Below are 22,906 nucleotides of genomic sequence, written 5' to 3'. Positions count from 1 at the left end.
CGAAGAGGCTGAGCTGAGAGACTGGGGGAGGATGGTGGTGGTGGTGAAGGAAGGGACCCCCCCGCCCCCACACACCTCAGCCCAAAAATCCATGGGAGTTCCAGAAGGCTTCACTGGGTGCTCCAGGGCATCACAGCTGGCTGCGAGCCCTGAGGGCAACACCACAGGGGCACCTTTGCCCCAAGCAAGCTTCCAGCCCCGAACTGGCACCAAAGGGGGCCACTCCCCCAGGGAGGGGGCACATCATTCTCCTCCAACCCCAATGCTGCCTTCTGGCTTCCAGTGGCCTGCCAAGCACAGTCATGTCTGCCTGTTCCCCACCCCCAAATCCTGGGTGCCCCAAAACCGCAGGAGCCAGGAGAGCCCGTAGGTTGCCTGGGCAACTGCAGCCAGGCATTGATGGGGAGCGGTCCAGGGGAGCAGTTGCCATGGAGACCAGAGGAGCGCAATTGCCTTGGCAACAGTCCTGTGTGTGTGTCCTCCCCCTGCGGGGCTGTATCCTGAGGAGGTGCACCCCAACCGGGGGTACCCTGTCCACCAACAGCGAGTGTGCACCTGGGCCAGCTCCCCGGGTGGGGAGGGAAGTGGTGGTGCCCCACCGCCCTGTGGGACAGCCTCGGCTCCCAGCACGTCCCCCCAGTCCCGACTTAATGGTGCAAAGGAAGAGGCGAGGCTGAGCTCCACTCCTTGGCTTTATCACTCCACACAACACCACAAACTGCTCCTGCACTCAGTCCTGGCTGGGAGGCAGGCAAGAAAGCTGGCTGCAGCAGGACCAGAGGTGCAGGTAGGCTCCAGGGCACCTCAGAGCTGTTCTCCCATGCCAGGAGAGCCAGGACCTTGTGGAGGGAGATGGAGACACACTGTCCTCCTCCTCAGGCGGCAGAGCAGCTGGTGAAGGGGCATACTTCATTGCCATCAGTGCCTGGGTGCCCCCCCCAAGTCTGGGCAGGCGCACACGGACTGTGGGGGAGGACAACAGTGGCACCAAGGCGTGCCACTGCAGTGGCTCAGAGGGGTTGGATCTCTGTTACCCCACTGCCCTGGTCTTGCCCCCGCCAATCTCCACATAAAGCTGCACACTGGAAAAGCAAAACAAGGGAAATGTCCTGTGTGGCTTTAGGAGGGTGAAGGCTGAGAAAGGGGCATGGATCAAACAGCTGGTAGCCAAAGGAAATGCCCCAGCGTGGAGCAGGGGACTCTGCTCCTCGACTCAGGCACTGAGTACGTTTCCCCCAAGCCTTCATGTTCATGGAGAGGTTCCTCTGGCAGATAAAGGGAGGATAAGGAGGCTGATGACTCCGAACTGATTGGGGGGCACACCAGGACCCCTCCCTCCCAACAGGAATCATCACACAGCTGCACATGAGCGGGCAGCTGAGATTTCTGCAGGTTCCAGGCTGGTGTGGTTTGCACTGCCCCTCCCTGAGCACCCCCGAGGTGCTCTCAGGCCTGGTAGAGAGGCACCACGCGGTCAGTGGGCCCCCGGCAGATGGGGCAGAGGCGGGCGGGCAAGGCCTGGAAGCAGCGGAAGCAGCAACAGATGTGGCCGCAGCCCAGAAGGACACAGTCACGGGGCCGTGTCAGGCAGATCACACAGGAGTCCTCAGGTCCCCAGTCCCCAGCCTCCTCCTCATCCAGCTCCTTGTCCTCAGGCTGCTGCTTGAGGCGGGCACGGCGGTAGGCACGGCACAAGGCGTGCAGAAGGACAGCCAGGCCCGCTGCGGCACACAGCATGGCCACCCCCTTCCAGAGCCCACTGGCCGACTCCATCTCTGCCAGCACCGTCTGCCAGTCCCCCAGGCACAGGAAATACTCGCCCCCCTGGGCCGGTGGCTGGAGGTGCAGGGAGCCGTCGGGGTGTAGGGCCAGCTCCCCAATGCCTGTCAGCCCGGCCCCCACCCGCAGCATGTCCTCTGTCTCCAAGATGCCCTTGGGCTTCTCTCCGCTCAAGTACTGGCCCAGTAGGTCGCGGAAGCCATGGGCCGGCTGCTGGAACCGCTCATACACTGTCTCCAGCGGCAGGCAGACAGCTCGGAGTGGGCTCTCCACGCTCACCTGTGTCACCGCCTCGGTGTACGGTGAGGCCAGCAAGAAGGGGACAGTGTAGACCTGCTCTGAGAGCACCCGCTCGCTTTCACTCCTGCAAGCAGAGAGTGCAGTGCTGGGATGCAGACAACACAGAGGAACCCTGAGCTCCTGGGGCTGAGCCAAGGGTAGGGACTACAGCTTTTAACTGAGCTGCTTTCTGCCACCCAAGTGGCCCCAGGGGATGGGGGTCTGGACCCACTGGTGCAAGCCCACCCCTGCTGTCCCCTCCAATTGCTCACCAGCTACGGGCCAAACTGTTCCAGATCAGCCGATGCTCTTTTAGAAGCAGTTTCTGAATCACGCCCTGCAGCCCCTCATGGTAATGGCTGGTCAGCGCAGCCTTGGCTGGCAGCACTATGCCTGAGGACCAAGGGGGATGCATCACAGGCAAAAGAGAAGAGCCCGGCCCCTGCCCCTGGTGTGGGGCCACAGGGTCTCCTTACCTTCCAGGGCAACGTAAGGCAGGCACCTCCCATCAGCCGCAGACACCAGTGCTGGTAAATCGTCATCAACCTGGAGTTTTGGGGCCTCCTGGAAGAGCATGGGCTAAGTGTGAACACAGGCTGCGGGAGATGGTCTGGGTCATGCATGGGTGTGTGGGGATCTCTGGCAGGATATGATCTGCCTGGCCCTGGGCATCGTGACATCAGCAGAGGATGCAGCAGGCTGCAGCCATCAGCGAGGTGCACCCAAATCAAAGGCTATGGTCCAGGCAGTGTAGGGCAGCGGGGAAGGGACAGCGGGCAGAGAGGAGCATCTGAGGGACAGGGCTACCTGTATGCGTGCCACTACTCTGGCTTTCTTCCTGTACAGGTAGTAGCAGAGGCCGGAGAAGGCGAGGCTGGAGCCCAGACATAGCAGCTCCCCAGGTGTGATGGGTGGTGAATCCATGGTGCCAGGCTTGGACAGTATGCCTGCAAGGTGAGCCTGTTGGCTGGGGGATGGGGCTGTGTTGGCCCAGAGGCAGGGATGTCCCAGTGCCCCTGTCCCCAGGGGACCGACGTCCCACTGCTCCTGTCAGGGCCAAGCCTGCCAGTGGCCCCAGCCTGGAGCAGTTCAGCTCCAGCACCCACAGGTGCCCGGCAGCCCTGGCCCGACCGAGCACCCCTGGCCCAGCCTGGGCCCAGAGGTGCCCGCCTTGCTCTGCACCCAGGATCGCACCGCGACCCAGCCCCGCGACACAGTCTGGGCCCTGCCCACAGGGTCCCACCCTGCCCGGCCCCCCCAGTCCGGGCCCAGCCCCCCCGGCCCGGCCCGGCCCGGCCCGGCCCCGCCGCTACCTCTCACGCTGGCCGGCCCCGCTGCCCCCCGTGCCCCCCGAGGCCGGAGGCGCCCAGGCCCGGACCCTGGCCCGCCGCGCTGCCTGCTGGGAAATGGAGTGCGGACCCCGCTGCGCGGCGGCGGCGCGGCAGTGTCCGGAACTACAACCCCCAGCGTCCCTCGCGCCGAACTACAGCTCCCGTCGGGCCTTGCGCTCGCCCCGGCAGGACTACGACTCCCGGCGGCCTTTGCGCCCACCCCCCGCCTCTTCCCCCCCCCGTGGCCAAGCACCCCCGGGCTGGCGGGTCCCGGTTCAGCGGCGGGGTGCAGGGCTCCGGGGCCGGGCAGGTCCCAGGCGCTCCGCAGCGGGGGCTCGCCCGCGGCCTGGCCCCGGGGCAGGATGGGGTCACCCGCGCTGTCATCCGTGCCTGGGGGGGGGCGGTGGGACCCCTCGGCTGGCCTTTGCACCGAGGGGACCCCGCCGCGCTGGGGCTGGGCCGTGGCCCTGGGCCTGCCCCGGCCCGGCTCCTGCCTGCCCGCAGCCGCCCCCGGTGCCCCCCCGCACCGCGCAGCCGGCAGCACGGCCTCCCCCGGTGGCTGCCCCCCCCCCCCCCCCCTTGGGGTGCCCCGTGTCCCCCATGTCCCCCGGGTTTTGACTCGGCCCCTGCTCCAGATCCCATCTCCCCCACCCCGACAGCGTGAAGGACCCGGAGCTCCCGGAGTAAGTGGAAACTGCTTTTATTTGTTAAATAAATTTAGCGACAGCCACCCACAGCTGAAGGCACCAGAGCCCCCGCTGCCGCCCGCTGCTCCCAGCAGAGGTGGATGGGGAAGCCAAGCCGGATCGGTGGGGGGGCGAGGGCGGAGCAGTGCCCGGTAGCCCCCAGCCTCCATCTCTGGGGGGCCGGGGGGCTCTGCTCTAGTGCTCTCCCTGGGACCACTCGGACCTGCCCGCCCCAGGGGGGGACACAGCGCTGCGGGGACTGGGCTGTGCCCATCTCTAGGACATCAGGGCTGGGGGGCAGAGCTGCGTTTTGGGGGTGCTACGGCTTCTCTGCCAGCCGTGCCCGGCCCCAGTCTGTGGATGGGGGCTGCGGTGGGTGCCCGCTGTGGGGCCATGTGTGCTGGGGAGAGGGGCAGCGGTGGGGCGAGGAAGTGTGCAGTGTGTGCACAGGGGGGGACCACGACGGAGGGGGACCCAGAGGGTGGCCCCGCTCTGCCCGTGGGCCAGTTCCGGCAGCCGGTGAGGGCTGGGGGGCGGGGCACAGCAGAGCATCGTCCCCGTTGTCCCCAGCACCCTCCCCGTCCCTACCAGACCTCACAGTGCTTGCCGGGGTTCATGGGGGAGCCCAGGGGGCAGCCAAAATGTTCGACAAAGTCCTGGGAGTTGCTGAGGGTGCCGATGACACGATACTTGTCGGGGCTGTGGGGGTCGGTCACCAGCCCTTCATGGGAGCTCTCAGGCGTCCGGACAGAGCACCACACCTGATGGAGCGGGAGCAGCCTCAGGGACAGAGGCAGAGCTTCCCCCAGGCAGGATAGGGGGATGTGGGGTGTCTCCGAGGGGCCAGGGGAGGGATGGTGAACCCACCATACCTGCGCAAAGCCCACGAAGAAGAGCTGGTGGTTGGTGAGCCCCAGGGCTGGCAGGCGCTTCTCCTCCCCATTTTTCTGCAGCCAGGATTTGTATGCCTGTGGGAGAGGCACTCTGAAGTCCCAGAGAGGGACAGACAGGCACAGGGGTCCATGTCCCCTCAAGACAGTGGCACTCACATTGTAGGCTGCCTTCAGCCCGCCATTGTCAGCGATGTTCTCGCCCAGCGTCTGCCGGCCATTGACCTTCTCATGGTGGACAGTGTAGCGGCTGTACTGCTCCATCATGCATGCCGTCCGGTTCTTGAAGGCCTCCAGGGAGGAGTTCTGCCACCATGGCCGCAGGTTGCCTTCCTTGTCATACTCCCGCCCTGTGGGACCGAGCCATGGGATGGGACCGGGGGACACCGGTCCTCTACAGAGCCTCTGCTGCAGGGGGTCCCAAAGCAGGGTGGGGTGCAGTGTGGACAACCCCAGGGGACACCGGGAACCTGGCACCTTGGGTCCATGCCCAGGGAAGATGATGCCCCCTAGCCCCTGCTCTGGGCAGGCTCTGGCTGGGACTCAGCTATGCGCTTGGGTCCCCAGCCATCCCGTGCTGCATCCCCACTGTCCCAAGATGGATTTGTCATCCCATATTCCCCCATTGACCCCATCTCAGCTCCAGGACTGCAGTGAAGGCGCAAAGCAGAGTGGATGCAAGAGGGACCCGTTCTGCACCCCACAGGGAGGAGGATGAGGAGGGGGCCGGGGCTGCAGACACCGTGTTCTCACCAAGCGGATGGAGCGAAAGCTGCACAGAGAAGCCGAGGGGAGGTATCGGCAGGTGCCACCTGGGGAGACAGGACGATAGAAGGTGGGGGTGGCCAGGGGAGCACGAGCACGCATGATGCAATGAATGGCAAAGCGGGACCCCTGTGTGTCCGTGGCACCCCCTCCCCACGCTGAGGGCAGGGGGCAGGAAGGTGGTGGGGATCGGGGCCAGCGCTGCCTATGGGCTCTCACCTTGGTCGTCAAACGCATGGGTCAGCTCATGTCCCATCACCACGCCGATGCCACCGAAATTAAGGGCTCTGTGGGGCCACGGGAGAGAAACAGGTAAGTGCAGCGGGGTGATAGCATTGCAGCCTGCCCATGGCCCAGGCACCCCATCTGTGTCTGGGCACCTGGCAAGACTGCTCCAGTTGGCACCCAGCTGGCAGTGAGTCCTGCCAGGAACACTGGCGGCCCCACAGGGACTTTGCAGGCTGTCTTGGCTGCAGGTTGTAAAGCCTTGAGGGACCACGAAGCCCCGCAGGGCTTTGCTTCATGATTGGAGAGGGCTCTGTGGGGTGCTGGCCCTGATCCAGCCCGTGCCCCCCCACCCCTAGAAGATTGCCCCCTATCCCCATGCCAGGCTCACTTGGGGTGGTTGCGGGCGTAGAAGGGAGCCTGCAGGATCCCAGCAGGGAAGACGATCCCATTCTTGGTGGGGAGGTAGTAGGCATTGACAGTCTGCGGGGTCATGCTCCACCTGGGGCAGGGAGGTGGGACAGGGGACAGGCAGGGATGTGTCCCCTCTCCCCCCAACCCCAGCACCCTCCTGTGCTGTCTCCCACCATGGTCCCCTGTGCTGCCCTGCCTGGGACTGGCACTTTTGCCTCCTTCCCATGACCAAGGGACCCTGTCCCGGGTACAAGCCAGAGCCACCATGGGTGACCTACAGTGCTGTGCCACCCCATGAGGAGGACCTTCCAGTGAACCAGAGCCACCCAGGCCATGCTGGGGATGGTGCTGTGACAGCATGCCAGTGTCACATCCCCTGTCCTCCCACACCCTCCCCCTTACTGGTCACGGTTGGGAGGTTTCCGGAGCTGGTCGGCCATCACTTTGGCAGAGAAGTTGTAGAAGTTAAGCATGTTCTGGAAGAAGGAGTCCTCCGAGACCTCATACTGGTGAGGAAAGAGGAGGGATGAGGAGGGGTCCACAGGGGTGGTTCCCCCAACCCTGGTTAGGATGTGCTCAGTACTGGGGTGGCTCCTCTTAATGCCCCATCCCAAATGGGTCCCTCAAAGAGGAACATCACCCCACCATGAGGGCCCCCAGGGCTTGGCATGAGCAGGGACCAGACCCCCTCCTCATGAGCCAGGTGCCCCCCTACCCCATCATAGACATCGTCCAGCTCCTTGTTGTCCAGAATGAAATCAGGGAAGCCGATCATGTCATAGATGGCATCCGCCTGCATGGGGAGAGGCCCCAGCAGTGAGATGGGGTTGGAGAGGCTTACTGGGACAGGGGGAGATCTCCCACCCACTGCCCTCTCCGGGGTCACCTTCTCCTTTGCAGCCTGCCTGGTCTTCTCATCCATCCAGTCCAGCTGGTCCAGGGACACCTCAAAGGCTGCCCGGATCTCACTGATCATCTCCTCAGCCTGGGGAGGGAATAAAGCCCACCCACCCCCCACAGCCCCTCAGGCATGGACCAGGTGGGCAGGATGTGACCTCCCCGGAGCTGGGGGTCCCACTTCCTGGCTCCCCGCCTTCCAGCCCTGGGGTTTGGGGGTGGGAAGGGGGGTTCCCACAGACAGTGATGGGGAGGACACGGGGACAGAAGTATCCTCACAATGGCCTTGCTGTCCCGGTCGAAGGTGGCTTTGACGAAGAGGGAGCCCAGGGCAAAGCCCAGTGTGTCATCTGTGTTGGAGATGCAGGTTTGCCAGCGGGGCGTGCAGGACTGTGGGAATGAGATGGGGGGGTCTGTGAGACCCCCAGCTCCCTCCCCTGATCCCCCTCCTTCACTCAGCCTGGCTCTGCCCCCTCCCCAGGGGGGAGATGCTCGGAAGCTAAACCCTCATCCCAAAAGATGATCCTTGGGTTCCCTCTGCAGCATCCAGGGCTCAGCATCCCAAGGGCATCCCAAGGGCAAAGGTGGTCCTGGCTGCTTCCAGGCTGGGGGAAGAGGGGGCTGGTCCCAGGGCCCCCACATTACCTTTCTGGTGCCGTAGAGTGTCTCCAGCAGTCTCTCCTGGGCCGTCTCGAAGCGCTGGTCCAGGCTGGAGGCTGTCTTCTGCACCAGGTTCCAGATCAGGTAGTTGTTCAGGATGCTGCAGGGGCAGAGAGACACCATGGCTCACCACGATCCATGGGGATGCCCCAGCTCCCAAGCCACTGGTGAGCCCAAAGCATGTCCCCGTCATGAGGGCAGCCCCAAACGGGGCATGACTGGGGGCTCACAGGAGCCTCACCTCCTGTCGGTGCCATTGATGAGGTCGGAGACCTGCTGGAGATAGGTATCCCCGTACACCACCACAGGCTCAGTGTCCGCCAGCTCCAGTGGGGCCAGGGCATAGGACAGGTAATCCAGCCAGTCGATGGCGGGGGCGAGGGCCTGGAAGGGACATGGGGATGCAGCACTCGGGTGCTTGCACGGCTCTGTCCTGTCCTACTCAGCACGGGGGGATCCCTCAGGGCAGGGGTTGTGCTCCCCCAGAAGGTCCCAAAGTCCATCACCACCCCAGATCCTTTCTCTGCCCCCAAACACCCCTCCTGTGGCTCCCCACTGCCCTCAATGCTGCAGGACAAGGAGGGGATCCCAAGACACACCTCCATGCAGGGTGGCAGCTCCCCCCAAATCCTAATGACCCAGGGGATGAGCACCTCACTCCAGCACCCAGTGCATATCCCAGAATGGACAGGACTGCTTGGGGTGTCTGGGGGCAATGGATGATGACAGCAGTGGGCACCCACCCCTTGGTGTCCCTCTGCACAACTTCCCCTTGCAGAGGGGTTTTCCCCAGGCTGTGCCTACCTGCAGCTCGGTGATGCTCATCTTGTGGTAGATCTTCTCGTCGTCCCGCCGCTCAGCCTGGGGCACGGTGATGTTGGCCAGCTGGGTTTCGAAGTCCAGCACTTGCTGCATCTGTAGGCGGGTGGGCTCCGGGGCTCCCCCCAGCAGTGTGCCCAGCTCTACCATGTAGTCCAGGTATGCTGCCAGGACCTGGTGGGACACCAAGCTCTGCCTCAGCGCTGGCCGCAGCTCATCCCTAGGGGGTTCCAGCTGCTGTCTGGCCCCTGTGCCACCCAATGGGCAGGGTGCAGGTGACAGGTTTGCCCCAGCACTGCTCGCACGCCATTGCTGTGGCTTTCCTCTGATCATTGCCAGCAGCATGCCTGGTGCCCAGCCTCACCCTCTCGTTGGCGGTCTTGTTCAGGTAGTAATCCCGGGATGGGAGGAAAAGCCCCGACTGGTCCACCTGGAGGGAGAGAGGGGCAGCATGGGCAGCCCAGTGCCCCCCCCAGTGCCTGTTGCCCCTCAGTGCCAAGGTGCACACCTGGATGATGTTGCTGTTGGAGCTCTTGGAGTCCGCAGCCACGTACACTGTGAAGAAGGGAGTCGCCCGGTATGTGCCTGACACCATCTTGAGCACCTCCATGAAGTTGGTCTGGTTCCAGGAGCCAGTGATGTTCCACCCCCCAATCTGCCGGCAGATGGACCTGGCACCTCATGGAGGGATGGAGTCCATCCCCAAGGGCTGCTCCCTCCCCAGTTACATGGGGGACGTGCCAGGCTGAACCCCGCCAGCTCAGCTCACATGGGAATGGCCGCCCACCTTGTCGATGAGCTCCATGAGGGGCTGGGAGCCCAGCTCCTCTATCCTCTGCTCCTTGAGGCAGGACAGGTAGTACCTCTGGGTCTTCCGCTCCGCCTCGCTGCTGGAGTTGAAGGTGGCGTTCTCTGCAGGAGGCTGTGGGTCAGCCCCAGGGGCACCAGAGCTCCACTCGACCCTGCCTAGAGGTCACCCCCGCTGGTGGCTGTGACCGCCCCCCCCAGCGCCCACCTAGGAGATGCTTCATGATGGCCTGGTTCTGGTCCCAGATGCTGTTGAAGGTGCTCCACTTGGAGCGCCCATTGGGCAGTGGGTTCCTCTTGATCCAGCCCCCACACGAGTACTGGTAGAAGTCTTGGCAGGGGTCTGTCTCTGCATCCAGGGCCTCCAGGATCTTGCTGGCAACCCGGACACAGGCGTCCGTCAGGCACGTGCTGTGAGAGGGATCTGGCAGGGAAGGCATGCCCGGGGCTGTTGCGTGTGCCAGGGGAAACTGAGGCACGGAGCGGGGCTGAGCCTTGCCTGCACTCTGGGGTGGGCAGAGCACCTGGAGCAGGAGCCCCAGGCTGACCCGTCCCCCTCCATCCTGCCATATGCCCCCCGGGTGTGGGGACACCACAGCTGCCCCAGCAGGGCCGCAGGGCTCCTCCCTACCTCTGTGGTACTGGATGGCCAGGGCGATGACAGCAACGCTGAGCAGCAGGGCCAGGGAGACGGTGACGGCGCAGAGCACCAGCTCCAGCTGGCTGCGCGAGGCCAGGCGGCTCAGCAGTGGCCCCGGCCCCTTCCGAAACCCCACCTGGGCAGGAGCAGGACCTGCCATCGCACCACGGGGGGATCAAACTGCGCCGCTCCCCCTTCCCTCCCCTATCACTCCCCAGTGCCTGGCTCGGCTGCATGATGAGGTGGGGACCAGGGCATCCATCTGTGGGACCCAGGGCACCAGCCCCAGCAAGCCGGTGGTGGGTGCTGGCAGCCCCCCCAGCTGCAAGGAAGGACAATGGTCCAGGCACACTCTGCCGCATTTTGGCTGCCTCCCAGCACGTCCCTGGGGACAGCCAAGGCTGGCTTGGCTCCTCGCCCTGCTCCTGCTGCCCACCCGGCTGCAGGCAGGCTCTGGCTGAGGGTGAGGAGGGGTCCCAGGGAGGATGGAGAGGGGAAAGATGGAGGGGCCAGGCAGACCTCACCTCCACGCTGTCGGGAGAGGTGCTGCCATCCCCTGCTGGCTCTGCCCCCTCATCGTCCTGCAGTGTGGCACGCTTGTAGTTGGGCATCTGCTGAGGGAGGGAGTGGGCTGGGACAGGGGCATGAGGGGGGCTGCCCCTTGACCTGCCACCCCCTCTGGCTCTTATGGCAAGGGCCGGTGTCAGCTCAGCAGGTACAGGGGGGGCAGCCCCTGACCCCCCTAGGTGTGCCTGGGCCCCTCCCCAGAGGTTGTCCTCAGCCCCGGGTGGCACCAGGGAGCACAGGGAGAGCTGCTGGGGCGGGGGGGGGGGGGGGGGGGGGGGGCTCGGGGGCTCGCGCTGGAGCATCCCTCCGTGTCGCCATGGCAGCTGTGGCATCAGCCCTGCCGACAGGTGCCACATCGCCACGGAGATGTGGTCCCCGTTGCCAGGCAGCCGTTGCCTAGTGCTGCTGCCTTGCCCCTCCTCCCCTGCCTGGAACTTTCTATGCAGATGTGCACCGGTCTGAAACATCTGGAAGCACCTCCCACCCCATCCTGGCCCCGGGGGTGATGGGGTGCAGGGCTGAGCCTGTGGGGGGGGGGAGAGGGGGCACTATAGGGGTGCCAACCAGCAGAGCCGGGTTTCCTTTACTCCTGGCCTTGCGAGGCAGCCTGGCAGGGGCTGCTTGCACCGACCCAGCCGTGAGGGCTGCCAAGGACTCAGCCAAGAGGGAGGTGGTGGAGCTGAGCCAGCAGCTTTGGAGGGGGGGATGAGCAAGAAGAAAAAGCTAGAGGCTTTGGTGGACGACAATGAGCAATGCTGCTGCTTGTGAGCCATCCTTAGGCTTCAGAGTTAACGCTTTGGGTGTGTTGCAGCTCACTCTCCAGTGAGGTGGATGCCCCAGGGCTGCCTGCAGGGCTGGTGCTGGGGGCCAGGAAGAAGCTGGGGTGGGAAGGATGGATGATGGGCAGGGAATGAAGCAGAGCAGGTGCCCGTGCCCAGCTCTGCCCGGTGGCACTCCAACAGAGCCGGGAGGGGGCTTTGCCAAGGGCTGCCACGCTGGGAGGGGTGAGGCTGGGATCGACAGCTTGTAGGAGCCCCGCACCAGGGAGGCTTCCCAGGCACCACTGGCATTAAGAAGGATGGCTCATCACCCTGTGGGAGCCAGGCACCCCCACCGCCCTGGCACCCCGACATGCTCCTCTTCCCTCCCAGGTGGTCCTCCTCCTCCTGGGCATCAGCCAGCAGTACCCCCTACACAGCACCTCCTGTCACCCTTGAAGCAGGAGAAGGACCTGGTCCTGGGTCTCCTTCTGCCCCCTCCATGGGGCTGAGACCCAAGGGGACAGGGCCCCCTGCTCCCTCCAGGGGTGCTGCCTTGGGGGGGGCACCGTACAAGCAGCATCAATGTACCCCGGGTGGGCTTCATGCCTCAGCATAGCAGGGTGTGTGGGGCCGTCTCTGAGCCATGCCAGCTCCCTCTCCCTAGACCCAGGCAGGGATTTTGGGGGTTCTTCCTCCTCCTTCTTCACTGCACCGTGGGGAACAGGGACCCTCCAGCCACTCAGTTCCCCCAGCCCCACGCAGCCCCTGCATCCCCCAGGCTCTCGCTCCCCGGACCCCCCCAGCCGTTCCAGCCCTTCCTCCCGCAGCTGCCCCAGCCGTTCCAGCCCCTTGAGTCCTCCAATCCCCAGGGTCTCCTCCGCCCCGGCCCCCTCCTGCCCCGCCGAGCCGCCCCCTCTGCCCCCCGACCCGGTGCCCTCCGTCCCCCCAGCTCCTGCCCCACTACCCGTCCGTCGCCCCCGCCCTGCCCCGCCGCCACCCCCGGCCCGCTGCCCCGGGCACTCACGGCGTGTCCGAGCTCCTGGAGGGCCACGTTCATCCTGGCCATCCCGGGCCGCCTCCCGCCTAGCTCCGCTCCCCGCCCGGGCCGCGCCGGGCCCCCGCCGCCGCCGCCGCAGCGCCGCCTGCCTCCGCCGCCGCCATGGCCCGCACCGGCCGCCGCGCCGCCGCCAGGACCGGGACCAGGACCGGGCAGGGCCGGGGCCGCGCCGAAGGGACGGACCCGCGGGGGCTGGGACCGGCGGGGCGCGGCCCGCGGGCACCGGGCGGCTGGGACCGGCGCCCCGGGAGGGGCTGGAGTGGGGGCACTGGTGCCCAGCCCGATCGCACGGCTCCGCTCCGCTCCACCCGGCCCGGCCCCGCCGCCAAGGTGACCGCCGTGCGCACGGGAGGAGCCCTGCACCGGTACCCGCACCGGAGCCTCACCGGCACCACCAGCCTCACCGGCACCCGTACAGGAGCCTCACCGGCACCGCCAGCTGCACCGGCACCCGCACGGGAGCCTCACCTGCACTGGCACTGGCACCAGCACCAGCACCGAAACCCCACTGGTACCCATACGGGAGCCACACCAGCACTGGCACCCTCACCAGTGAGGGAGGTGCACTGGCACCGGCTGGCACGGGGAGCAGCACCCGGGCTCACACCCAGGTTCCTGCGGCGGGCAGCGGCATAATGACACACGTGCCGACACTGGGCTTCAACACCCAGGGGGCCACTGGCACCACACAGGACTGGCAACTGGGTGGTGACAGTGCAGAGCCACAGCAACATGCTCTGCTCTGGCACCCGAGCACATCCCCCAGTGCAGCAGTGCACACCCGGGTGGGTGCACACCCACACCCACTCCGTGACACACCACCGTGGTACCCCAAGGCACCTCGAGGTCACCGGCAGGCCCGTGCTACCACACACAGTGTGACACTGCTGCACGTGCCCAGTGTGCACAGCCATGGTCACCGCCACGGGGTGAACGAGGGGCAGGCTGCGGCACAGCCTCACACCCCGCCTCAGCACCTCCCAGCCCTGCCACACCACCTGCCCAGGACAGGGTGTCACCGCAGGTCACGCACTCGGGGCCTGGGGTGCTGCCAGGGGAGCAGTGGCCTGTGAGGATGTCTGGGTGCAGGTACCCTGGGGGTGCAGGGCACAGGGTGGCTGTGTGGGTGCCCGGGTGTGCGCAGCAGCGGTGCCTCGAAAACCCTCCATGGGGGGACGGCTGGCACCTCCACCTCTGCCCGGGACTCCCCCAGGGAGGACAGTCCGGGTGCTGCCCGAGGGGAGGGGAAGGTGCCTGGTGGGGCTGGCCAAGGCAGTGCCACCTGCCCAAGCCGCCGCTTGGGGCACAGGGCGCCACGTGTGTGCAGGAGGGGTGTGGGTGTGTGTGTGTGTGTGTGTGTGTGTGCGTGTGCCCACGGGTGCCCGTGGCGAGTCGCGGCCCCTGCCAGCCCCGGGCAATGCCACTTCACTTGCCCGGCTGGGGTGGCACCGGCGCCTCGTGCCAGGGTGGTGGAGCCCCGGGTCCACGCCCCCGTCCCCGGCTGCCCGCGCTCTCCGGCAGTGCCGGGAGCCCGGGCCGGGCCGGGCCGGGCCGGGCCGCTGCCGCTGCCGGTGGCGGTGCCGGTGCCGGTGCCACCGCCCGGCGCTGCGCAGCGCCGCAGCACGTGGGGCCGCCCCGCCCCCTACCCCGCCCCCGGCCCCGCCTCCGACGCGCGGCGGGGTCGTCACGGCGGCGCCGGGCGGCGATTGGCGGCGGGCGGGTGCGGCGCGCAGGCGCACAGCGGCGAGTTCGCGGCGGAGCGGCCATGGACGTGGGCGGCGGCGGCGGGCAGAGTCGGGTGCAGGGTGGCCCCGGGTCCGGCGGCGACGAGAAGCCCACGCCGCCCTGGGGCCGGGACCGCCGGGAGCCGCCCGCGGGGCCCGAGAAGGAGCAGGAGCTGGTGAGCGCCGCCGCGCCGCGGGCCGCAGCTGAGTCACGGCCCGGCCGGGATCGCGTCAGCGGCGGGGCGGGACGTCATCCCACGTCACGGGGCGGCCGGCACCCCTCCGGGGGCGCCTGCAGCGTCACCGGGCTCCCTCCGGCGAGGCCGCGTGACGTCACCGGGCGCGAGGGGGCTCCCTCCGGAGGGGGCCGTGACGTCACTGAGACGAGGGACTCCCTCCCAAGGGGGCAGTGACGTCTTGGGGGTGCCCGCGTGACGCAGCTGAAGGCTCCCCGCCCTGGGGGAGAGCTGTGTGTGTGCCGTGGGGCAGGGGGCTCCGGCGGCTGCTGCTGGAGTGGAGTGAGGGGACCCATGATGTAATTGGGGCACATGTGTGACGGCGGGGACTGTGCAGGGGTCCCCCCTTTACCCGGCACAGGGTTGGCCTTGGCACTGGGGGGTCCCCTCGGGATGTGGGAAGCTGCTGCTGGGTAGAGGGGCTGCTGCCATTGAGGTTGCACACACACACACACACACACACAGAGACACAGACACAGACAGACACAGACACAGAGACACACACACAGACACACACATGCACGCGCACACACACAGACAGACACACAGACACACACATGCATGCGCACAGACACAGACACACAGACACACACACAGACACACGCGCACACACACACACACCCCCACACACACACCCACACCCCCCCCCCCTCCTGTGCCCCTCTCCATGGAGCTGTTTCCATACAGCCCGGGGTAATGGAGTCACTTCTCGCCACCAGGGAAGGGTGGTCTCTGGGGGGGTATATCCCCTGTAACAGGAGCATTGACTCCCCCAGCAGCACTGGGGCAGGATGGTGCCCTGGGCGGGGAGGGTCTTGCTGTGTCCAGATCCCCGTGTTGCTTGGTGTGACACCCCCCACCATCTTCCCCCATCTCATTAGGAGCGTCTGTGCTTGGCACCCTTAACTCTGCTTTCTCCTGTGCATTTTGGCAGTCTGAGGAGGACAAACAGCTGCAGGATGAGCTGGAGATGCTGGTGGAGCGCCTGGGGGTAAGTCTGTGGCGTGCTTTCAGCAAGGAGCTGTGGAGCCAGGAGCCCTGGCCAGGACTTGAGTCTGTCTGTCCCTTGCTTATGGTTGTTCCTTGTGCAGTGGTGGTGGGGGAGTTTCATCTTGAGCGGGGCCACCACTTGTCTGCTGTGCTCTGTCCCCCAGCATTGCTGCCTGTCTGACCCGTGTCCAAGGGACCTCTTCCTCCCTCTTGTGTAGGTGGCTTTCTGCCCCACTGTGCCCTCCCTCTCCAGTGCCTGGGCTGAAGAAGGCAGCCCTGAGGGGAGGGGCTGCTCTGCTCAGAGCCATGGCTGTGTTTGGGGAGGGCTGGCAGGGTGGTGGTGCAAGAACCAGCCCTCTGCTCTCTGACAGGCAGCTTGCCTCTGCAGGAGAAAGATACATCCCTCTACCGCCCAGCCCTGGAGGAGCTGCGGAGGCAGATCCGCTCTTCTACCACCTCCATGACCTCTGTTCCCAAACCGCTCAAGTTCCTACGGCCCCATTATGGCAAATTGAAGGAGATCTATGAGAACATGGCTCCAGGAGAGAACAAGGTAAAGGCTCTTGGCCCCACCATCCCATGTGGCTGGAGGGACAGTGCTGGGGCAGGTGACCACTGAGTCCTCTGGACCCTGTGGTCTAACGTCAGCCTCTGTGATTTTCTTCGGTGGGTTAAAACTTGCCAGGGTTGTGCCTTTGCTGCCTGTGATGGCTTGTGGGTGCAGGGAGGGTGTTGTGTCCTTGGCTACCCCTGTTTCCATGTGTCTGGATCTCTGCATTTTTTCCCCAGCGCTTTGCTGCAGACATCATTTCTGTTCTGGCCATGACCATGAGCGGGGAGCGTGAGTGTCTGAAGTACCGGCTGGTGGGCTCCCAGGAGGAGCTGGCATCTTGGGGGCATGAATATGTCAGGTAAGCCTGAGTGGGGAGCAGGGCTTGGGGAAGGACAAGGGCTCAGGGGGATTTCCTTGGGCACTTTCACACTGGCCTGTTTGGGAGGTGTCCTGACTTGCTGGGATTGTGTTCAGCTGTCCCTCTCATGCCTGCACGTGTGTCACCTCATCCTCTATCCACAGTGATTTGCTAGCTACAGAGATCTTGCTGCTATGGCCTCTGTAATCTCTGCTGTTAACCCTGTTCCTCCTCTGAGCTTGTCCCCCATAAGCTCTTGCAGGAATGTGCACCCTCTGTAAACAACACGCAGCCCCAGCCAACTGGCAGCAGCTTCTCCCTATCCTTTGGGTTGGGTGCACCTGGCTTCTGTGGCAGTCATGTCCCTTTGTCCCCACAGGCACTTGGCAGGGGAGGTGGCCAAGGAGTGGCAGGAGATTGATGAGGCTGACAAGGCTCAGAGGGACACGCTCCTCACCCTGGTTAAGGAGATCGTTCCCTACAACATGGCCCACAACGCAGAGCACGAGGCCTGTGACCTGCTCATGGAGATTGAGCAGATGGACATGCTGGAGAAGTACATTGATGACAATGCCTACTCCAAAGTGTGCCTCTACCTGACCAGGTGAGGGGGCTTGGCAGGCTGAGGCGCTGGAGGGGGGCATGGTCCCTGCTGGACCGAGGTTGCCTGGCATTGTCATCACCATTGTGTCTGTGTCCTCCTCGAAGCTGTGTAAGCTATGTCCCAGAGCCTGAGAACTCTGCTCTCCTGCGCTGTGCCCTGGGCATCTTCCGCAAGTTTAGCCGCTACCCTGAAGCCTTGCGCCTGGCTCTAATGCTCAATGACGTGGAGCTGGTGGAGGACATCTTCACTTCCTGCAAAGATGTGTAAGCAGAGACTTGTTGCCCACCCTCTGGGGTCTTTGCACATCATGGTGGGGCATGGCTCCCTGTCTGGGCAGAGTTGGGTTGGATCCTGCCACCACTGGAGTTGTCTGGGGCTTTGGACTGAGGCTTTTGTCCTTGAAATCAAGATGGGCCAGAGCAGGTCGTGTCTGGACTGCTCTTGTGTGCCTCTAGAACAGGGCAAGTTGGCTCACCGTTTGGTGAAGATGTATATGTGCTGGGGCTTGCTGGGGTCTGGGCACTCGTGAAACCTCTCCCCTACGTGCAGAGTTGTCCAGAAGCAGATGGCCTTTATGCTGGGCCGCCACGGGGTCTTCCTGGAGCTGAATGAGGATGTGGAGGAGTACGAGGACCTGACTGAGATCATGTCCAACGTCCAGCTCAACAGCAACTTCCTGGCTTTGGCCAGAGAGGTGAGTGTCCCAGCTGGGAAAAGAGCCCTGGGCTGCCAGGCTCTGCGGCAAGGTCTGGGAAGAGATCTTTCACCCCTATGAGCTTGGCCAGGCACCTCCTGGAGAGGTGCCATTGCCCCAGGCAGCTGCCCTGGGGTGTGCTGGCTGGGAGGTAACCCCCTTTTCCTTCATCTCTGCAGCTGGACATCATGGAGCCCAAAGTGCCAGACGATATTTACAAAACCCACCTGGAAAATAACCGTAAGGGCTTCTGCTGTGGCCTCTATTGTCCCTGCCTGTGGGGAGTTACTGGGGCTGCAACGCAACCTGCGGGCCGGTGCAGTCAGCTGTGTACCCCGAGGTGGGCAGGTGGCCTGCCCACAGTCCCTGACCTGCTGTGGAGCAGACCCAGCTGCCTGCCGTGGATTTGAGCTTCTCCTTCTTGCTGGTGGGTGGGACAGGTCCTTGTCCCCCCATGGCGTGGGATGGCTGTGCAGTGGAGGGCTGGCAGGGTTTCTGTTGTCACTGGCTCACCCTGACATCATTCCCCAGGGTTTGGGGGGAGCGGTTCCCAAGTGGATTCAGCCCGGATGAATTTGGCCTCCTCCTTTGTGAACGGCTTCGTGAATGCTGCGTTCGGACAGGACAAGCTGCTGACAGATGATGGCAATAAATGGTTGTACAAGAACAAGGACCACGGTGAGGGAGCTGGCTGGGCAGGGCTGGAGGTGCCCCGAGGCTTGGGGTTGCTACCTTCTCCCTTTTGGGGACCTGCTGAAAGGGGGGCTGCGCAGCGTGGCTGCCGCTGGGCTGCTCTGTGTCCCTGGCTGCCACAAGCCCCAGGCAGGACACATTGATTCAGGGCTGATGTGGACTCTTCTCCCCTGGAACTGCAGGGATGCTGAGTGCCGCAGCCTCGCTGGGCACAATACTGCTGTGGGACGTGGATGGGGGGCTCACGCAGATTGACAAGTACCTGTACTCCTCAGAGGATTACATCAAGGTCGGTGGCACTGATCCCAGCGCGGGCTCTGTGGCTGTGTGGGGCACTGGCTGGCGGGGGGTGACAGTTGACTTTGCCTTGGTCTGCTGTGTGACTCAGCTCCTGTCCGGAGAGAGGTCTGATGCCCTGTGTCCCAGGTTTTTGAGCAGCTCACAGCAGGGTGGGGGGGCCCTTGGGGACTGCCTGAGGTACCTTTGGGGTCCCCTGGTCACAGAGCTATGAACTTTGGACTGCTCAGCTGGATCCAGAGTGACATTGCTCGCTTAGTACCGGCTTGCCCATCCCAGGGAGTGGGCGTAATGGTGGTATGGCATTAGTCACTGGCTGGCAGGGAGCTTTGTGTGTTGCTGGCCAGCGCATGATGGGTGCTTCTGCCTTGCAGTCCGGAGCCCTCTTGGCCTGTGGCATTGTCAACTCAGGGGTGAGGAACGAGTGTGACCCTGCCCTGGCCCTCCTGTCTGACTACGTCCTCCACAACAGCAACACCATGAGGATCGGAGCCATTTTTGGGTAAGGGCTTTTTTGGTAAGCCCCAGCCTTCCTGTGCTGCACAGGGTGGCACAGCCACCCCCTCACGCTCCTCTGGACTCTCCGCAGGCTGGGGCTGGCATACGCAGGCTCCAACCGTGAGGACGTCCTGACTTTGCTGCTACCTGTGATGGGAGACTCCAAGTCCAGCATGGAGGTAGGGAACAAGGCAGAATTTGCCTGGGGTTCCTGCTTCCACGCCTGGTCTCCAGCAGCTCCTGGGAATGCAGGGGCTGGCCTGCAGTGTGTTTGGGCTCCAAGAGCAAGGCTATGTGTCCCTGCTTGGTGCTGTGCTGTGCCAGAAGAGCAGGACCCTATTTTCCCCATCTGAGCTGCTCCCATGATGGGATTGCAGCAGACATGGGAGGCTAGGAGGCCATCAGATCTCCCAGTAAGCCCGAATTTTTTGCACAAAGTGAGGACCAAGGGTACCCAGTGCTCTTTCGGGCTGGGCAGCTGTCAGACTGTTCAGACCTGGCACCAAGCTCTGAGCCAGCTCCCTCTGCGCTGTCCCCATGTACGACATGTCTTCTTCCTTCCTTCACCAGGTGGCTGGCGTGACTGCCCTGGCTTGTGGAATGATATCGGTGGGCTCCTGCAATGGGGACGTCACCTCAACCATCCTCCAGACCATCATGGAGAAATCTGAGACAGAGCTGAAGGACACGTATGCTCGGTGGCTGCCACTCGGCCTGGGCTTGAACCACTTGGGTAAGGCTAGGCAGTGCCAGTGGCTCACGGGTTGGGGGACAGGCTGGGAGCATCCCCCTCTGCTGTCCTCTGACCACTGTGCCTTTCTCTGCAGGGAAGGGAGAGGCGATCGAGGCCATCTTGGCAGCGCTGGAGGTGGTGTCGGAGCCATTCCGCAGCTTCGCCAACACACTGGTGGACATCTGTGCCTACGCGGGTGAGTTGGGCTGATCGAGGTGGGGGAGGCAGGAGTGGGTCCCGGGCCCTCCACGTGCTAATCCTGGCCTTCTGCTCTCCCCCAAGGCTCGGGGAATGTCCTGAAGGTGCAACAGCTCTTGCACATCTGCAGTGAACACTTTGACTCCAAGGAGAAAGAGGAGGACAAGGACAAAAAAGACAAGAAAGAGAAGGAGAAGAAGGAGAGCTCAGCTGACATGGGGGCTCACCAGGTGGGGAAACATGGACTGGGACCTGTGTCCGTGGGGCAGGAGCTGGCTTTGGGGGGTTCCCTAAGGCCCTTGTGGGATCAGAGCTGGAGGAAAACAGTCGCCAGCAGCATTCCCTGCTCTCTGTCCCCTTGGGCTCAGGGTGGATGCAGGGGCTGTAAGAACTTGAGTGTTGGGCTGGGTGCTCCCTGCCTGGTGCTCAGTGCCCACGTCCCCGCAGGGTGTAGCAGTGCTGGGGATTGCGCTCATTGCCATGGGTGAGGAGATTGGTGCTGAGATGGCCCTGCGCACGTTTGGCCACCTGGTGAGTGATGCTGGGGGGACAGCCCAGAGCTGGGAAGGGATCTGGGTGTTGCTATGCATCTCTTTAGACCTCGCTGTCCTCGGTAAGCGGAGTCTAACACCCACCTCCCCTCTGCACAGCTGCGGTATGGGGAGCCCACCCTCCGACGTGCTGTGCCCCTGGCTCTGGCGCTTATCTCTGTCTCCAACCCCCGGCTCAACATCCTCGACACTCTCAGCAAGTTCTCCCACGATGCTGACCCTGAGGTCTCCTACAACTCCATTTTTGCCATGGGCATGGTGGGCAGTGGTAAGCCTAGGGGGACAGCACAGTTTGGGGTTTGTATGGGGGGGGAAGGTGGGAGACTTGAGCTGTGTGCCCTACTCTGCCTGCACCCTGTTTTCCCCAGGTACCAACAACGCCCGCCTGGCAGCGATGCTGCGGCAGCTTGCTCAGTACCATGCCAAGGACCCCAACAACCTCTTCATGGTGCGGTTAGCCCAGGTGATGATCCTGCGCTTGCCACTCCTGGTGGGGAAAGGGTGGGTTGGGGTACCTTCCCTGGGTGTGGGAGGGGAGGGATGTCCTGGGGGTGTCACCTTCCTGCTAGGCGGGGCTGTGGGGGTTCCAGGTGTTGCCCCACTGCTCTCTCACCTGGTTTCTCTGCCACACCAGGGCCTGACCCACCTGGGCAAGGGGACACTCACCCTGTGCCCGTACCACAGCGATCGCCAGCTCATGAGCCAGGTGGCCGTGGCCGGGCTGCTGACCGTCCTTGTGTCCTTCCTGGATGTGCGCAACAGTGAGTACGGTGGGCTCAGCCCCCCTCTGCCCCATGAGGTGCTCGTCACTCAGCCCCTTTACTCCTGTCTCCCCTCCAGTTATCCTGGGCAAGTCCCATTATGTTCTCTACGGCCTCGTTGCTGCCATGCAGCCCCGCATGCTGGTTACCTTTGACGAGGAGCTGCGACCTCTGCCCGTGTCAGTTCGGGTAGGACAGGTAAGGGGCAGCCAGAGCCAGGGATGGGGTGCTCCAGTGTCCCTGCGTGTCCCTGGCATTTACCTCGCTCCTCTCTCGCAGGCTGTGGATGTGGTGGGCCAGGCGGGCAAGCCTAAAACCATCACCGGCTTCCAGACTCACACGACACCGGTGCTGCTGGCACATGGGGAGCGGGCAGAGCTGGCCACAGAGGAGCACGTACCTGTGACGCCCATCCTGGAGGGATTTGTTATTCTACGCAAGAACCCCAACTATGATGTTTGAGTGGGGGGTGGGGTGGGTGGAGGGTGTGGGGTGGGTAGGTGGTTTGGGAGGGGAGGGAAAAAATCCTACTTTGTTTGGTTTTGTTACTGAGAGTCCAGGAAATAAACTGTGCGGAGACTCTAGCGCTGCAGTACCCTTGTGCTGGGGGCATGGGCTGGGTTCTGATCCCCTCGGGGGTACCTGCTGCCTGGCAAGGGCAGGCACAGCGCAGACCCCGAGTAGCGGGGGCTGGGCACAGGTCATAGGGTGCCATGGGTGCTCCTGCACCCCTGGGGGTCTCCCCACACCTCGCCCGGCTGTGCCCCCCAGGTGTGTGGCCCAGGCACGGCAGGCTGTGCCCCTGCGCCAGTGCCCACCCGAGCCTGGCGCTGCCTGTCCCCGTCACTGTTCTCCTGGGGGGTCTCGGGCAGCGGCCCCCGGGGTGCAGCTGCCCCCCGCGCCCCAGCCGCTGGGGGTCGGGGGGTGCTGGGCGGGGCTGGGATGGGTGCGGGGTAGGGCCTGTGTCTTCCGCGGGGGCGTCGCGGGTAGGTGCAGCCCCGGGGCGCTGGAGGGCTGTGGGCGCTGGATGGGTGCGAGTGCCAGCGGGCGGGCCCGGGGTGGGTGGGGGTCGGGGTGGTGCCGATCCCGGGTGGGGGTGTCCGGCCTGGGTGGTTGTTGGGTGCCGGGTGGCGCCCACCTCGCCGTGATGCCGGGTCACCGGTGGGTGTCCGTCCCGGGTGGGCGCCAGGGGCGGGAGGTGCGGGCGCCGGGGGGCGCCGAGGGCGGTGGCTCGCCACGTGCCGGCGCACGGGCCGCGCGGGGGCGGGCCGGAGCGGTGGGCGGGGCCCGCCGGAAGGCGCGGCGCGGGCGGGACCGTCCCCCAGCCCCACCCCCTCCGCCTGGCCGCGAGGAGCCTCCTCCCGCCCCGCCCCGCCTCGTGACAGAGGCGCCAGCGTCACGTGCCGCGGGCGGTGCCCGCAGCGGCTTCAGGCGCGGCA

The 22,906-nt window shown here is 64.7% G+C and overlaps 3 protein-coding genes across 22 annotated transcripts; 1 reads left to right on the top strand and 2 right to left on the bottom strand.

Moving 5' to 3' along the window:
• Window positions 1-679: 679 nt before the first annotated feature.
• LOC308072404 (mitochondrial ubiquitin ligase activator of nfkb 1-A-like) lies at window positions 680-3,995 on the bottom strand. Of its 3 annotated transcripts, none has more exons than XM_080409218.1 (5): window positions 3,372-3,995; window positions 2,866-3,005; window positions 2,535-2,622; window positions 2,331-2,451; window positions 680-2,164 (listed from the first exon to the last, which is right to left on the bottom strand). In XM_080409218.1, exons 2-5 carry the CDS (start codon window positions 2,980-2,982, stop codon window positions 1,447-1,449), a joined length of 1,044 nt encoding a protein of 347 aa, XP_080265344.1. In that variant the 5' UTR covers window positions 2,983-3,005; window positions 3,372-3,995; the 3' UTR covers window positions 680-1,446. The 3 variants fall into 3 exon arrangements, with proteins under 3 accessions (XP_080265344.1, XP_080265345.1, XP_080265346.1); XM_080409219.1 differs by having other exon boundaries at window positions 680-2,143; XM_080409220.1 differs by having other exon boundaries at window positions 2,866-3,025; window positions 3,372-3,469.
• ECE2 (endothelin converting enzyme 2) lies at window positions 3,974-14,217 on the bottom strand. Of its 18 annotated transcripts, none has more exons than XM_080409145.1 (19): window positions 12,545-14,217; window positions 10,717-10,806; window positions 10,184-10,328; window positions 9,761-9,976; window positions 9,533-9,657; window positions 9,254-9,400; window positions 9,110-9,175; window positions 8,731-8,919; window positions 8,168-8,310; window positions 7,912-8,026; window positions 7,546-7,656; window positions 7,256-7,354; window positions 7,085-7,162; window positions 6,772-6,875; window positions 6,347-6,457; window positions 5,950-6,017; window positions 5,125-5,315; window positions 4,948-5,043; window positions 3,974-4,836 (listed from the first exon to the last, which is right to left on the bottom strand). In XM_080409145.1, the coding sequence occupies exons 1-19, from the start codon at window positions 12,584-12,586 to the stop codon at window positions 4,660-4,662; spliced, it is 2,313 nt and encodes a 770-aa protein (XP_080265271.1). In that variant the 5' UTR covers window positions 12,587-14,217; the 3' UTR covers window positions 3,974-4,659. The 18 variants fall into 18 exon arrangements, 17 of the variants coding, with proteins under 17 accessions (XP_080265271.1, XP_080265272.1, XP_080265268.1 ...); XM_080409146.1 differs by having other exon boundaries at window positions 10,717-10,803; XM_080409142.1 differs by lacking the exon at window positions 12,545-14,217 and having other exon boundaries at window positions 10,717-12,522.
• A 74-nt stretch (window positions 14,218-14,291) lies between these two features.
• Window positions 14,292-21,951, top strand: PSMD2 (proteasome 26S subunit ubiquitin receptor, non-ATPase 2). Its single transcript, XM_080409138.1, has 21 exons — window positions 14,292-14,477; window positions 15,472-15,528; window positions 15,916-16,080; window positions 16,317-16,438; window positions 16,818-17,042; window positions 17,147-17,305; window positions 17,592-17,736; window positions 17,916-17,976; window positions 18,268-18,414; window positions 18,612-18,718; window positions 19,101-19,228; window positions 19,316-19,403; window positions 19,795-19,957; window positions 20,052-20,153; window positions 20,240-20,385; window positions 20,603-20,686; window positions 20,806-20,974; window positions 21,075-21,169; window positions 21,341-21,467; window positions 21,547-21,665; window positions 21,747-21,951. Exons 1-21 carry the CDS (start codon window positions 14,343-14,345, stop codon window positions 21,927-21,929), a joined length of 2,727 nt encoding a protein of 908 aa, XP_080265264.1. The 5' UTR covers window positions 14,292-14,342; the 3' UTR covers window positions 21,930-21,951.
• Window positions 21,952-22,906: the final 955 nt, after the last annotated feature.

Source organism: Falco punctatus, assembly GCF_963210335.1.
Source record: "Falco punctatus genome assembly, chromosome: 13".
Classification (NCBI taxonomy): domain Eukaryota; kingdom Metazoa; phylum Chordata; class Aves; order Falconiformes; family Falconidae; genus Falco; species Falco punctatus.
This window is presented reverse-complemented; position numbering and strand designations above follow the sequence as displayed.